At 36.4% G+C, this 15,253-nt stretch overlaps 1 protein-coding gene across 1 annotated transcript; it reads left to right on the top strand.

Moving 5' to 3' along the window:
* Positions 1–8,998: 8,998 nt before the first annotated feature.
* Positions 8,999–12,783, top strand: DCTN5-p25 (Dynactin 5, p25 subunit). The gene is made up of 4 exons (XM_085944327.1): positions 8,999–9,121; positions 9,258–9,445; positions 10,688–10,799; positions 12,463–12,783. Exons 1-4 carry the CDS (start codon positions 9,074–9,076, stop codon positions 12,658–12,660), a joined length of 546 nt encoding a protein of 181 aa, XP_085800453.1. The 5' UTR covers positions 8,999–9,073; the 3' UTR covers positions 12,661–12,783.
* The last annotated feature ends 2,470 nt before the right edge of the window (positions 12,784–15,253 follow it).

Raw genomic sequence — 15,253 nt, 5'->3', positions numbered from 1 at the left:
GGTTACAAAAAATACAATAAACAACTTATGAATATGAACCCGGGTCACAAAAAACGACTTAAATGGAATAGTACAGAGCTTGAATCCATTAGAATTTAAATTCAAATTCCATCAAGTACCTTCAGTCGATAGTATTAATATAAAAAACACAATTATTCAGAATCCCCGTAAAACTATTCTAAATTTATAGTCAATACGCCGAAAGAAATCATGCATGTTATGACAGTAATAGTAGAGAACAATCAGACGATTCAACAGAAGATGTGCTAGAATTGTTAACAGATGAGGAATTTAATGACAATGACGCAGGTGATAAAAATGAGGAATGCTTAGTAAAAATATGCAATTCTAATAGTATTAAACCTGAGATGTATGCATTGGTAAAGTTTTTAACTGTCAAAAGCGAAAAATTCAATATGGGTCAAATTTTAAAAGTTGCCGAAAACAGTGCAACTGCAAATTTTTTAAGAAAGAAGCCAAATACTGACATTTTACCTTTAACACATTTTCTGGTGTCCCTCAGGGCTCAAACTTAGGGCCGTTGCTGTTCACGATTTTTATAAATGACATAGCATTGGTAATAAAAAATGCTATGTTTTTGTTGTTCGCTGATGACTTGAAACTCTTTTTGGAAGTTGTCACCTTGGACGACTGTCGTCAGCTCCAACTTGATTTAGATAATATATTAGATTGGGGCAGGCGTAACAAACTAGAATTCAATATTGATAAATGCAATCTTTTGTCGTTTACCAGAGCCTCAAAAGTGTTGTTTTTCCAATACTCGATGCATGGCAGAGTTCTGTCACGAATATCATCTGTAAGGGATCTTGGCATTACGTTTGAGAGTAAACTGACATTTATTAGCCATATAGTTACCATTTGTAACAAGGCGCTTAAAATGTTGGGCTTCGTCATGCGTACTTCCCGGGTCTTTTCGGATGTTACGGTATTAAAACTTTTATTTAATTCTTTAGTTCGAAGCAGACTTGAGAGTGGGTCTATTGTTTGGGCACCGCATCAGTTGAAGTATGGCCTTATGGTGGAGAGGGTTCAGAAGAAATTCTTGAGACTCCTTTATTTGAGGTTGTACGGATACTATCCGTGGCTTTATCCAACTGACTTTCTCTTAGGCATGCTTACATACTGCAGTTTGCAATTTAGAAGAAATCTTTATTTAGCTATGTATTTTTTTCGACTTATACGAGGTATAAATGAGAACTCTGCCATTCTGGGCAGTGTTGACCTGTGTGTCCCTGATAACTATCTTAGAAATAGAGAACATCAGTTGTTTATTCTCCCAAGGTGCAGAACCAACCTGCCACTGGTAATGCCAATTGGGAGGGCGATAACTATGTTCAACGAAATTGCTTCGGGTGTTGATATATTCCACCTACGTGAGGATGAGTATAGGTGGACGTTATTTTATAAATTTTTAAAATAGGGTCTGCTTAACTCATCCGGTGTATTTCCATGTACCTATATAATTAATATTTTTGTATGTACATATTTCTACTGTTTAATAACATATTATCTATCTCTTTTTTATGTCATGTTGTGAACGTCTTAAACTTATAATTTGTAATGTCCACAATATGTAAAAATAAAAATAAATAAATTGAAAATTGAAATATTTCGGTTGTTATTATGCCAGAACCTCAGATTCGGAGGGGTCTATTGAAATTTCAAACAAACATGTCAAAATATAAAATATTGTTATTACATGTTGTTTTTGGAAAATTTTATTGTTTGATTTTCAGCTAAACTAATATAATTTTAAGTTTTTGTATGTCCCCTATAATTTGTACCTAATTCTTTTTTCAAAAAAGGTGTAAGTACTTAAATAAATCTGAAAAAAATAACACACTCATTAATAATATCATTTTTATTTTTTGCCAACCCTGTGATGTTTTGGACATTTGTGTGAAAAGTTTCAAAGTACCTTTGGTAACTTTACCCAAGATGGATTTTAAGAATACCACTCTGAATTTAATGGTAATATAAGCTACCACGTAAACTAGACCCTTAGACTATAGATAGGTACATCTAGACGCCACCCGTTGCATTGCTGAATGAAGCCGCGTGCCTTGCGTTTGGTTTGTGGGCGAGCGAACGCATTCGTCTACAAATGTTCGAGACCATTGACCATTTCGCTAGTGCTCGCACTAGACGCTCAGAATTAAAATATAATTTTCTATTTTTTTTTACGTTATATAGTATTTTTAAGCGGTCAAAATGCAAACATTAGGTAAAGATATCCATAATTTAAGTTATTTTAAAGAAACACTAGGTCACTGATATTAAAATATATAATAGAATACAAATAAATTATCACGAACATGTATCAACTTACCTATCAAACGTAATACCATCTTCTTGCTTATCAGTACGGCTACCACATTTTAAGACAACAAACAGAACCATCTTTTCTACTTAACCCTTTATAGGGCAAAGGCCGAAAACGGTTTATTTATCGACCACCTCATTTATGAGCTATAAGTCATACACTAAATATGGAAATATCAACCTTAGTGCGTCAAGAAGTTGTCGAGAACGCTCTCTAGCTATGAAATAAACCATCTAATATGAAGTGTATGTCAATCGCTCGCAAAACACTATTTCGACGATTGGTCGATGTATCAGCCATTGCGCGTTTACGGTCGCGACTCGACGAATTCGCGAGTGACACTTGACTTTGCAAGTCATTTTGTTCCCATTTATATTATGTGTTGTGAAAAAAGGTATGTACATAAGTATTTAATGTGGATTTATTTATCGATTTACATTATATTTTTTACAAATAGATTGTGATAGAGTACTTGTTTCATCATTCTATTGCCAAGCTAGAAGTACATAACCTCAAATTTGCAATTCGCACAGCTGACTTCTAGAATTATTTTAAAAATAAAAAAGCGGCTTAGGCAGCTGTGTATAGTTATGTTTTATTGTGAATATAGTATAATATCATAAATATATTTTAGTTTTACTCAAAATATTTGGGATCGGAAAAGTTTTCAAAATATCCGCGAAAAAATGGTGTTTATTTGTTGGTTGTGACATCAATTGAATGCTAAAGTACTAAATTACTATCAATATCGCAACTTTCATAGGTTTGTATTGTATTATATTTGACTGTAGAAGTAACATCATCATCAGCTGGGGTCTATCCACTGCTGGATGAAGACCCCCCCCCCCATCATACTCCACTTTTCTCGGTCATTTCGTAATATGGTAATGTTTTAGGTCGGTAGGTACTGTTACGATAATATGTTTTATTTTTGTTTCAGTTCATGAGTAAATCTAAGAAAAAGAGCTGTCGATGTGCTTATTGTAGTATGGCTAGAGAGTCAAAACGCATATCTTATTTTTGTAAGCAATGTAACGTACCGCTTTGCATACTACGTTTTGAAAAGTATTACGTAAATGGGTGTAAAAAAATAAAAAATGAATTGTAACTTTTCTTATGATTAAATAAATAATATGTACAACCATTATTTATTTGTTTTATTTGAAAAAAATATATCAAAAAATCAAAAAAAAAAACACCTGAATGGGCACTGGTTGATAAAAAAACCATCATAAATTATAGTTTTTCCAAATTTCTGATAGATATTTTTTATTTTCATATTGCAATTGTCTTAAGATATTAAATATCTGATGCAAAATGATAGAGATCGGTTTGAAATGAAGAAAAAAATGCTTTGCCCTATAAAGGGTTAATTAACTAAAAATATTTACCACTGACTTATGTTTAACACAAAAAATATCAATTTTACCAACTCGAGCTCGCAAGTTATCGACGCTATGTGAAGCGTTTCACCCCGATTTGATGGCAAGACTTTTGGAAACTAGCTCACAGATATGTAGACCTTTTATCTTACTCTAGCGCGTGTCGCAGAGATTGTAAGGGTGCCGAATACTTTCTCACTCGCACTCATGCATCGTTTTTGTTCAGGCCTTACTAGACCCTGCACAACATCGACTATTTTAAATAAATAGCCATAAGTCTTGAAATAGTACATTAAATAGTTGTGGGCAAAGTTACCCGAAGTTTGGCTTATTTTGCCCATTTTAAAAAAATGGTATTATTTGAATTTGACTTTGAAGTCCTTGAGAGAGGGTTTGCTCTTTCTTCTCCGCGTGAGGTTATATTCTACTAATTTATTTTCCTTTTTCTTGTCGTTGGTCATTTCTCCGTTTTTATTTACTGTTCATACCCGCGCGTCCATTTTTTATATATGGAGTTTGGGATCCCTTTGTCTTCATTCTGGATTTGGCTTTCTTATTGTTTACATGTTGCGTTTGACAGTTCATTCTAACTATCAAATAAATTATCTTGGACGAACGTTAAGTGATAGTTAAGTGAATGTTAAGTGGTCAGTGATTATGGCGCAACATCTGAATGACCGTGAGGAGGATATTCTAAAAGCAACGGACACCAAACGGCGAAGTAGAACTGCTACAGGAAGAAAAGTTCAACGTACGAGCGTCGATTAAGATGCTGATGTTTGAGGTATCCTCGTTACGTACCTTATTTCAGCAGGAGTACCGACAAGGAGTGGCACAACGCCCAAAAAACAATTCTTGGCGGCCCCTACGGTCGTAGAGTTAGGTCTAAATGACAAGTTGCGTCGGTGCGACCACTCGTCATCAGCTAATCATCTGACGGAGAGGACCATCGCGGCCCTTCAGAATGCGATGTTTTCCCAAAGGGACAGCTTCTGAAAGGGTATGCAAGGGTTGGTGGATTGGGCAACCAATCGTCAAAACATCATAACAGCGATGAGCCTGTACCAAAAAATCAAAGAGGGTTTTGGGGACAACGCATAATAAAATTTGCGAGAACATGACTCAGATCCTTACCGGAAGGATACCTTCACTCGGGAGGCACTATCAAGGATTCCTCCGAGCTGAGAGTCCCGGAACACTCACATTATGGCCGGGGTACTCCCAAGGGGCGACGTCTTGTGGGAAGGAAGTTCTCCATCGGAGGTACGGGCTCTCTACAGGGATCCGTACTCTAAGCGGAGGTGACCGCATCTGGACGACCAACAACATTGGGGGCCGCCTAAGAGACTTTCGGGCAGTCTGGACGGCGTAGTGTGCCCCCCCCCCCAACATTGGTAAAAATAATAGCCGTAGCCCGCGTAAGTCCTTCTTTACTTAACTTAACAGGAGTTCTAGAAGAAGCGAGTCCAACCTCCAGTTTTCTCTCAACCCTGTTTCTGATCAAGAAAGAAGACGGGACCCTATCCCCTGTTTTCAAGCGAAAGTATTTGAATGCGTTCCTACACCCAAAGCCATTCAAACTAATTCACCATTACGAGGTTCCAGCCGTCTTACAAACAGAAGACTGGCTAGTAATAATAGATCTAAGCCAGGCGTACCTCCAGGTACCCATGGCTTCTCAACATCGTCGATTCATTCGACTAGCCTACCAAGGAGAGCTCCTACAATTCACATGTCTCCCGTTCGTGCTGTCAGCCACTCCGATTATGTTGGCATCCCTGACCAATTGGGTCGCCGAACGCCTACGAAAGAATGGCTGAGAATATTCACTTACCTAGACGACTTCTTAGTAGCCAACCAATCCGAGAAACAGTCTCGGTTCAGGTGCCCAGGTGGAATACAGGATAACCTTCCTACAGTCTTTAGGGTGGTTAATAAATATTAAAAGATCCTGTCTGAACCCAAGCCAACAATGAGGGTTCCTGGACATCACGTGGGACACACACAACAAGCAGAGGTTTCTGTCGCCGGAGAAGTGTGTAGCACTCCGTCACTATCTGCTAATGCAGGTAAAAATATGCAGTTGGTCCCTCAGACAGGCATATATCCAATCCCTTCTGGGGCGACTCAACTTCACATCCTACCTCCACGAGGAAGGTTGCATTGCCGACGGCTATAACGCTCCAGTCATCAATATGGCCGAGGTCCCATCCTCGCCAATTGATGACAATCCCACCACAGGCCCAACAGGACATCATGTGGTGGCTCTAGGCGATAGGATCCTCAGAGTTGACAGGTACAAAAAGGCAGTTGGTCCCTCAGACAGGCACATATCCATTCGCTTCTGGGGCGACTCAACTCCATATCCTACCTCCACGAGGAAGGTTGTATTACCGACGGCTACAACGCTCCAGTCATCAATATGGCCGAGGTACCATCCTCGCTAATTGATGACAATCCCACCACAGGCCCAACAGGACATCATGTGGTGGCCCTAGGCGATAGGATCCTCAGATTTGACACAACGCAGGAACAAAAAGGCAGTTGGTTCCTCAGGCAGGCACATGTTCAATCCCTTCTGGGGCGACTTAACTTCGCATCCTACCTCCACGAGGAAGGTTGCATTGCCGACGGCTACAAAGCTCCAGTCATCAATATTGTCGAAGTCCCATTCTCGCCAATAGGCGTCAATCCCACCACAGGCCTAACAGGACATCATGTGATGGCTCCAGGTGATAGGCTCCTCAGAGTTGACACGCAGAACGACATTCAATCACTTCCTGACGACAGACGCAGCCGACACAGGCTGGGGAGCGCAACTGAATGAACACCAGCTATCAGGTACGTGGAAACAAGACCAGTTAGCATGGCATGGCATTCCAACAGGAAGGAAATGTTTGCGATTCAATCTCGGTGACAATCAATCATAGGATCAGATCTGCTTCTGCAGACAGACAATAAAACAGTGGTGGCATACATCAACAACGAGGGCGGCACAAAATCTGTCACCCTCCTAAACCTATGCCGACAGATACTAGTATTTACCAGTCAAGCCAACATCACGTTTACTGCACAATACTTCCGCAGAAATTACAACTGCGTGGCAGATCATCTCTCCCGCAGACAACTCATTCCCGAATGGCACCTCATCAACACCGCAACCACACCCCTGTTTCAAAGGTGGGGTGTTCCCGAGGTCGATTTATTCGCAAGCGAAACAGCACATGTCATTGCAACGTATGTGTCAAGAGAGGTTACAGATAGTGGCGCGCGGTTTCACGACGCCTTCAGCCGAGTGTAGGACTTCAGACTGGCGTGGATATTTCCCCCACCAAACATACTTTCACGAGTCCTAGCGCACCTGAATTCAGCAAAAGGAAAGTACTTACTAGTGGCACCGAGCTGGGAACAATGCTTTTTGGGAGTGGACTTACGAAAAAGGGCGCTAGTACCTCCTTATACAATGCCTCACTTACATACGACACTAGTAGGTATGGAGACCAACTGTCCACCTCCAAGGACCCAGGACCTGTCCCTTTAACTATGGATAATTTCGGGTGGGGTGAAATAACATCAAATTGAATGGTGGAAAAAAGGGCACTCCTTACTTCCAGATGGCGGCCTTCGACTCTAAAAACTTATAAACCAGCTTGGAACAAATGGAAGACAATGACATGGTGTAAGCATGAACCTAATGGATCATAATAGCCCTCAACCAATGGAATTGGCCAGATACCTAGGCTACTTGCGCAACATGGAGGGTTTGTCGTACAACACCTTCCTGTGCATAAGTCAGCCATAGCCACATTTTGCAAAACGATTATCATTGTAGATATCAGCATCAACGTGGTAGTACAAAACAATATGTTACAGGCAATTTCGGTACATAAAACGAAACCCGTCAAACCACCGGTTTGGGATCCAGGACGAGTGGTAGATCATCTTAGGAAAACAACACCGGTGGAGTACAACCTATTCGAAACGTCTCGCAGGACAGCTACCTACTCGGCTGCTTCTCGCATCGGGACGAAGGGTTCATGACCTCACACTACTCAGTAATAGTAGAGAATGAATTAATGGATAAAGGTGACCACATAATTGTATGGCCAATGTTTGGCGCAAATACAGATACCGCCAAGCATCGTCAATCGGAATGGAAGCTAAGCGCTTCCACGTGTCAAAACATCGACCCAGTATTCTGGTTACGGAAACTCGTCTGCATGTCAAACCCAAGGAGAGAGGAAGGTGGGGATATTTCGGAATTATTTATATCTTCAAGAGGACCACCAAAACCAGCCACCAGGACAGTTATAGGGAATTGGATAAGGTCAGTACTGTTGGAAGCAGGGGTACAAGAACCACCAGGCAGTATCCGCTCAGTGGTGGCTTCCTTAAACTTTAAATATACCCAATATATGATATCTTAAAGAGAGGTAACTGGCATAGTGAGTCGACATTTCACGACAACGATCAGAGAACGATGAACACACCACCATCAGAAGGGGCAAAGAACCATTTACTTCTCTATTCAACCATATACATTGAAAGTCACGATGGTCTATACCTCGTCAATGAATCATTGTCACATACAGGAATTTGGCATACCCAACACCAGGTGATAACAGACAGATATCTCAAGGACTTCAAGTTAAATTCGAATAATGAAAGTAGTTTTACCTACCTACCAATAAAACTCTTATTATTCATGTTGACTGTAAAGTCCAGGTAACTTCTACCTGGTTCCTTGAGCCATATCATAATGAAGACAAAGGGGTCCCAAACTCCATATATAAAAAATGGACGCGCGGGTATGACCAGTAAATAAAAACGGAGGAATGACCAACGACAAGAAAAAGGAAAATAAATTAGTAGAATATAACCTCACGCTGAGAAGAAAGAGCAAACCCTCTCTCAATGACTTCAAAGTCAACATGAATAATAAGAGTTTTATTGGAAGGTAAAACTCCTTTCATTATGGCACGATAATAGTATAAAAAACAGTTTGTCATGCAATAACATGTAAACAATCATTCAAACTTCATACCTAGCTGTTTACCAATATACATCACCATATGAAAATATGTCGAAAAATAACTTTTTATCAAAAAAGCGGGCAATGTCACCAGTTTTGACGGTACTAATGATGAATGTTTTGTACTAGCTAGTACTCCACAGAATTACAAAAATATTAATAATCTAAAGAAGCCGGTTGAAATTGTACCACAATATTAAATAATGGCAAGCCACAAATATTTAACTTGCTGCTAGCAACATTATAGAACTGTCATTTCAGTTGTCAGATTTGTGACTATTTTTCTTTGTAGCCAAACGACATAATTTAGTAAAAATGGAACTTCAAGACATTCCTTACAATAAATCGGAGTATGTGGAGACAGTAAGTTATATAATTATACTACACAACACGTATTGTTCAAACTAAACTTAAATATTTGACTACTAACAAGTCACATCATGTTTCGATATATTATAGTAATGTTTAAAATATGAAAAATAATTGATTATTCTTTTAGGCATCTGGAAATAAAGTCAGCAGACAAACAGTCCTATGCGGCTCACAGAACATAGTCCTACACGGGAAAGTTATAGTGCAAAGTGATGCTATTATAAGGGGTGATTTAGCTAGTGTTAAAACTGGCAGATTTTGTATTATTAGCAAAGGAGCCGTAATTAGGCCACCATTCAAGAAATTTAGCAAAGGGTAAGCAGTTATATAATATAAACACACATAATGGTAAAATTGCCATGTATTATTAGCGAATATTAGCTTTATTTTGTACCAAGATTGAGTTACTCCATGAATCGCATCCAGTATTGTCATTTTTTTGCAGAATTTGGTGCTTTTTACTGGTTCTCCGTCATCGTAATCTGTCAGTCGCCATTTTGAATTTAAGCTATCTTTTTGTCATCGAATTATAGTACGTGGTCCAAGCCATTATAGTATTTCGGCAAAAATTATAGGACGTGTTGAAAATTTTTTTGTTTGTCACATAAACATAATGGGGAATTCGAGAAATTCCGATGCCCTGCTTAATTATAACACCTCTTACGACCGAAAAATGCTAACACCGGCCGCCGTCATTAACTGTCACGTTAGTTTTTTAGAGTAGGTAGTATACAACGCAAAACCACGTCCATAGACTAATATCGCACACTGAGATCTTATATTATTTATATTATACACCGTCCCTCGCTTCACACCCCTTACCAAACCGGCGAATTCAATTAACAAAAAATTTCAAAATTGTGGTATTTTTGACGTACTATACTTTTTTAATAGTACTCAGACGAAAATGTAACTTTTCGAATAGTACGCAAACCAAAATGTACTATAATTATAGTTCAATTGGCAACACTGCGCTCACTGACAGATGACAGCGGCCGGTGGCAAAGAACCAGTAAAAAGACCCCAGAATTTAATCAAATCGTCATATTCGTTACAAAGGCTTTAAGAAGGCCATTACGGTAATGTGGTTTCATTAATGAGATAACCTCTTGATTCATGGGATGAATCAGAGCGTTGGAGCGGAGCTCGGAGCAGTGTAGCAATAGGGTTTTACCGGAGCACCGAAAATTTGTAGTGCTCCACTGCTCCGGATGTTTTTTTTTTAAATTTAAATTTTTCAAACTTATAACCGAAAAAAGACATTGTCTATGAACATTTTCACACACTGTTATACGTTTGAGTTGCGCATGCCGCTCAACGCCCGCCGAACGCTGTCCACTCAGGCAGTACACTAAGACGTTATATAATATAATATGCAAATTTTACCAAATTAATAAAAGCTCTACTTATGTGCTGGTAAAAGGTACATAATTTTATTTATGTACATATTTTTATGAATGAATGTAATAAGTGTGAATGCTTTGTCTCAGTTGAAAAAAAAATAGTTTTACTAATGACATATTGTATACTGACATGTTTTGTTTATTTACTTTTCAGTGTTGCATTCTTTCCGTTGCACATGGGGGATCATGTATTTATCGGAGAAAATTCTGTCTTGAATGCAGCTGTTGTGGGTTCATACATCTACATTGGAAAAAATGTTGTTATCGTAAGTTGATGGTTTTACATACTTTGACAGTCAAAAGTGTAAAAGGAAATCTGCCCAGAGTTAGAAAAAAAATATTACTACATATCGTCGGTCCCTATTAAAAAAGTCGGATCTGCAAAATGCTATTTTTCAGTACGAGCAATCAAAGATGTTTCATCAAATATCATTTGTGACCTATTGCTTGCCATAATGAATAAAAATACGGGTTATAGAAACTTTTCTAAACGTTTATAAAAACATCCGTCTGTCCGGTGAACATAGCAACAACTGTCAGATCCGACGCATCTTGCTCATCCACGCCCAGCCAACAATGTCGGTTGGTAAGAACCGACATTGTTTTTCGGACACTCTCGGTAGATCCATCATTTTTAACTTGAATATCTCGAAATTTTTCAAACAAACAAAAAAAACTGTGATTGTGGTATAAATGTTTAAAGTGTTTAAATAACTTTTATGTAATAATCCGAAAATGACAAAATTTCAGATCCGACTTTTTTAATAGGGACCGATGATATTATGTTAAAGGGCAGAGGTTTTAGCATAGTGAACCTACTGTTTTGTTCCATATTTTGACAGTAATACACAGAATTCATGACAATTCATTCGGGATAATTCCTCTTCTACTGAAAATTAACAATATTTATAATAGGTTAATTTCACTGTTTATTTGTTTAATTGCTATGTTTTTTTTTTCAATTTTTATATATGTTTTAGTTCCTGTCTCTCTAGCTAAATTATGTCAGTAATTAGTGTCTTTGCAAGCTATTGCTTACCCATTTGCAATTTGCTTAAGATTGGTAATTTATTTCTATTTTAGCATCATATATCGCCACTAGTTTTTATACATTTTAAATGCGTGAATTACGGTTGAAATATTCCATAGATTCCATTAAAATTATATAGATGTTAATGCTTACACTTTAACTATTTTTTTTTGAACTAGCATAAATGCAACAAATAAATAGAAATGCATTATTTATACCACTAATGCATATTGCAGTTGTGCACAACCTATTTGAAAAAAAGGCCAATTTATTCATTTATTAATTTTTCACAGGCCGCAGTGGGTAAAAGTGTTGAAAAATAGTACTAGAGAAGACTACAGAAAATTACATATCAGCTTTAATCTAGCATACTTGTTGCTGGAATGAATGCCATTTGAGGTCACAATTTATTTTCTTTCTGCTGTAAATAAAACAATTTAAGTTTTTCCTATTGTTATTTTGGGCCGTATGCGGCCCACAGGCTGTGGTTTGTGCATCACTGGCACATTGTCATCGAGCTGGTAAAACCTCCGAAGTGACAATTTTGTCAAAATAGATTTTTGGATTATCTGTGAATTTGTAATACACCGCATTGCTTAGGAAAATTCTCAATGTAACGTTCGATTTAACATGACTCATTTTAATAAAACCGCAATACCTCCAATAATTTACGTAGGTAGTACTCATTTCTCTATCATCATGTTTGTGTTTATAAAGCGTTTTTTGTTTCTCCCGGAAAATTTCAATTTTGTCACATCAGAGGTTTTAACAACTCAATGACGATATTATGGTTAATCAATAAACGTGCATAACTAAGTAACTTCTTTATAAGTTAAGGTTATCGTTAAATAACTATTTACGAGACTTTGACACTATAGTTTACCGTCGTTTGTTTTCAGGGAAGACGCTGTGTTCTCAAAGACTGCTGTATGATAGAAGATGGGGCAGTGCTACCGGCCGAAACGGTCGTGTCGAGTTTCACCCGTTACGGAGGATCCCCGGCCCGTCTGATATCTGATCTCCCGGAAGTTACCCAAGATCTGATGGTGGACTTCACCAAGAATTATTATCAGCATTTTGTCCCCGCAAAAGTCTGATTATATGATTTACCCATATCATTATTATGTGTTAACAATTCTAACTTATTATAATAGCTTTAATAAAATTTTTTACTTTAAATAAATTTATTTTAATTACTGCAGTATGGTGGTATTAATTTTATTTATTGTCTGTTTTTTTTTTATTAGGTACCTACTCATACATATTATGTGTTGACAAAATTATCTGCCAATATGTATTATTGCATTACAATATATATTTACGCGATTCAGTTCTATTGTCTGTTCAGTTTAGGTTTTGGTGCGTTCAGTTTTGAAAAGACATAGTAACATGGTAATTTTCACATCAGTTTAACTGGAAGCTCTAAAAACGGATACAATAACTGATGGAAAATCCATCCTGTCCTGAAACAGAGACTGATCGGACAGAAAAACTGATTGTTTAAAAGCACTTTAAAACTGAATCTTATGTTGAAATATATGAAATACGTATTTGTGTTGCATACCGATGAAGGGCGGTACTTATCAAAGGGTGGCAAATCGAAGAATTATCATAAAATATATTTAATAGCAATCATCCTATTTAGGAGTTAATTAAGTCTGATACATGATTAAGGCGAAGTCTTCACTGACCCTTTTTTAAAGAGGCACCTAGCGGAAAAATACGAAGCTTGCAATTTGAGACATTTTTTTGATAATTTACAATTTCAACTATATTAATGAATAAATATGTATCTGAAAACATTAAAAAGAAAAATATTTTTTATTTTAAGTCAAAGATAAGCTTACAATAATTGTAAAAAATGTAATAAAATGTGAATTTGTTGAATCGGACCGCACCCTATTATTACATATATTTTATGGTCATATTTATTATTAAAATTTAGTTTATTAAGTTTTCTAACCATCACCTAAGAGATTTTTGACTAATTCATAGTTTTAATATTTTTTATATCTATTTTAAAAAACATCGATTTTTATAAAAAATATAAATGTATATAACTTGAAATCCAATTTTATTTATATCAAATCAAGCTTCAATGTAAGGACCATACATAAATATAATTTGATATAAATAAAAAGGATTTCAAGTTATACACATTTATATATTTTATATAAATCGATGTTTTTTAAAATAGATATAAAAAATATTAAAACTATGAATTAGTCAAAAATCTCTTAGGTGATGCTTAGAAAACTTAATAAACTAAATTGTAATAATAAATATGACTACAAAATATATGTAATAATAGGGTGCGGTCCGATTCAACAAATTCACATTTTATTACATTTTTTACAATTGTAAGTTTATCTTTGACTTAAAATAAAAAATATTTTTCTTTTTAATGTTTTCAGATACATATTTATTAATTAATACAGTTGAAATTGTAAATTATCAAAAAAATGTCTCAAATTGCAAGCTTCGTATTTTTCAGCTAAATGCCTCTTTAAAAAAGGCTCAGTGAAGACTTCGCCTTAATGCAGCGGTTTCCAACCTGGGAGGCGCGCCTCCCAGGGGAGGCGCGATCTATTGCCAGGGGAGGCGCCAAAATTTTTTAATAAATTAATTTTTATACCATAATATCTACAAATAAAATATTTGGAGCGGAGAAATTTAAAAATGGCGCTTTTGCAAACGCTCTGTTTCGGTAATGCACAAAACGACCGCTGGTTGCATGAAAACAATAACCTCAAATTTAAATGTTACTCGTAGCTAAAGTGTCAACTGAAGCGTGTAGGCAGGGTGTGATATTGTTTTTTTAAATTGTTTTTGACGTGATTTCTTTAATATAATATAACAATAATACATGTCTTCACTTTTAAATGATTTCTACGCCAGATATATTGAAGCAAACAAAAATCTATTTCCTGAGCTCTTGGTTAGAATCTTGGTCATATTATTTTATTAATAGCAAAAAAGTCGCCTGCGGCGCTGCTTTGTTTCAGGGCTATTAAATATTTTAAATATATGGGTGAAAGATCCTGGCCTGTGGGCCCTATTCAGTATGTGGAGCCCATGATAGAATCCATTAATTTTTGTCAATGAACGATGATGAATTTGGTTGACTTCTATTTAAATTGATTGTGGTAATAAACAAGCTCATTCGTCGCATGAAAAAAAAATTAATTAAAAAATGAATTTAATATAAGTAAATAGTAAAAACTTGTGTGTTAAAAAAGTGTCTGTATTATTTAATGAAATAAAGGGGGGGAGGCGCCAAGATTAGATTTTTTTTAAAGGGAGGCGTAGTAACATAAAGGTTGGAGACCACTGCCTTAATGCATTACAGTTGTATACAAAAATATTAAAGCATTCTCTCACTCAAGTCTCAAGTCTCAATAGAATCCGTCACTACAGTAACATAATACATACGTACGTATAAAACATTTCTGCAAAAATGTAATGCTTTGTATATGAAGTAGACTGTTATGAAGCTATAATATTGGACAGCATTTTTCTAATAAATTTGTGTCATGGTTAGTAAAATCACTGTTATCAAAAATAAAATGGGATATTTTTTTTTGTATATTTTATATTTGGTCGAAAATAATATAATTCTGTTTTATGTTTCATTCATTTCTTTTATATAGCCATTAAAAATATATATGTATATTTCGTGGGCCAATAATT

The sequence above is a fragment of the Rhyacophila brunnea genome, unplaced genomic scaffold (assembly GCF_057557595.1).
Source record: "Rhyacophila brunnea isolate RB1 unplaced genomic scaffold, BYU_Rbru_1.0 scaffold_17, whole genome shotgun sequence".
Lineage (NCBI taxonomy): Eukaryota > Metazoa > Arthropoda > Insecta > Trichoptera > Rhyacophilidae > Rhyacophila > Rhyacophila brunnea.
This window is presented reverse-complemented; position numbering and strand designations above follow the sequence as displayed.

Bases quoted from the DNA above. Each gene is read 5' to 3' on its own strand.
- DCTN5-p25 (XM_085944327.1), top strand. From the start codon at position 9,074: ATGGAACTTCAAGACATTCCTTACAATAAATCGGAGTATGTGGAGACA. The intron at 9,122-9,257 runs GTAAGTTATATA...TTATTCTTTTAG, and splicing joins AATCGGAGTATGTGGAGACA to GCATCTGGAAATAAAGTCAG. The intron at 10,800-12,462 runs GTAAGTTGATGG...GTTTGTTTTCAG, and splicing joins TTGGAAAAAATGTTGTTATC to GGAAGACGCTGTGTTCTCAA.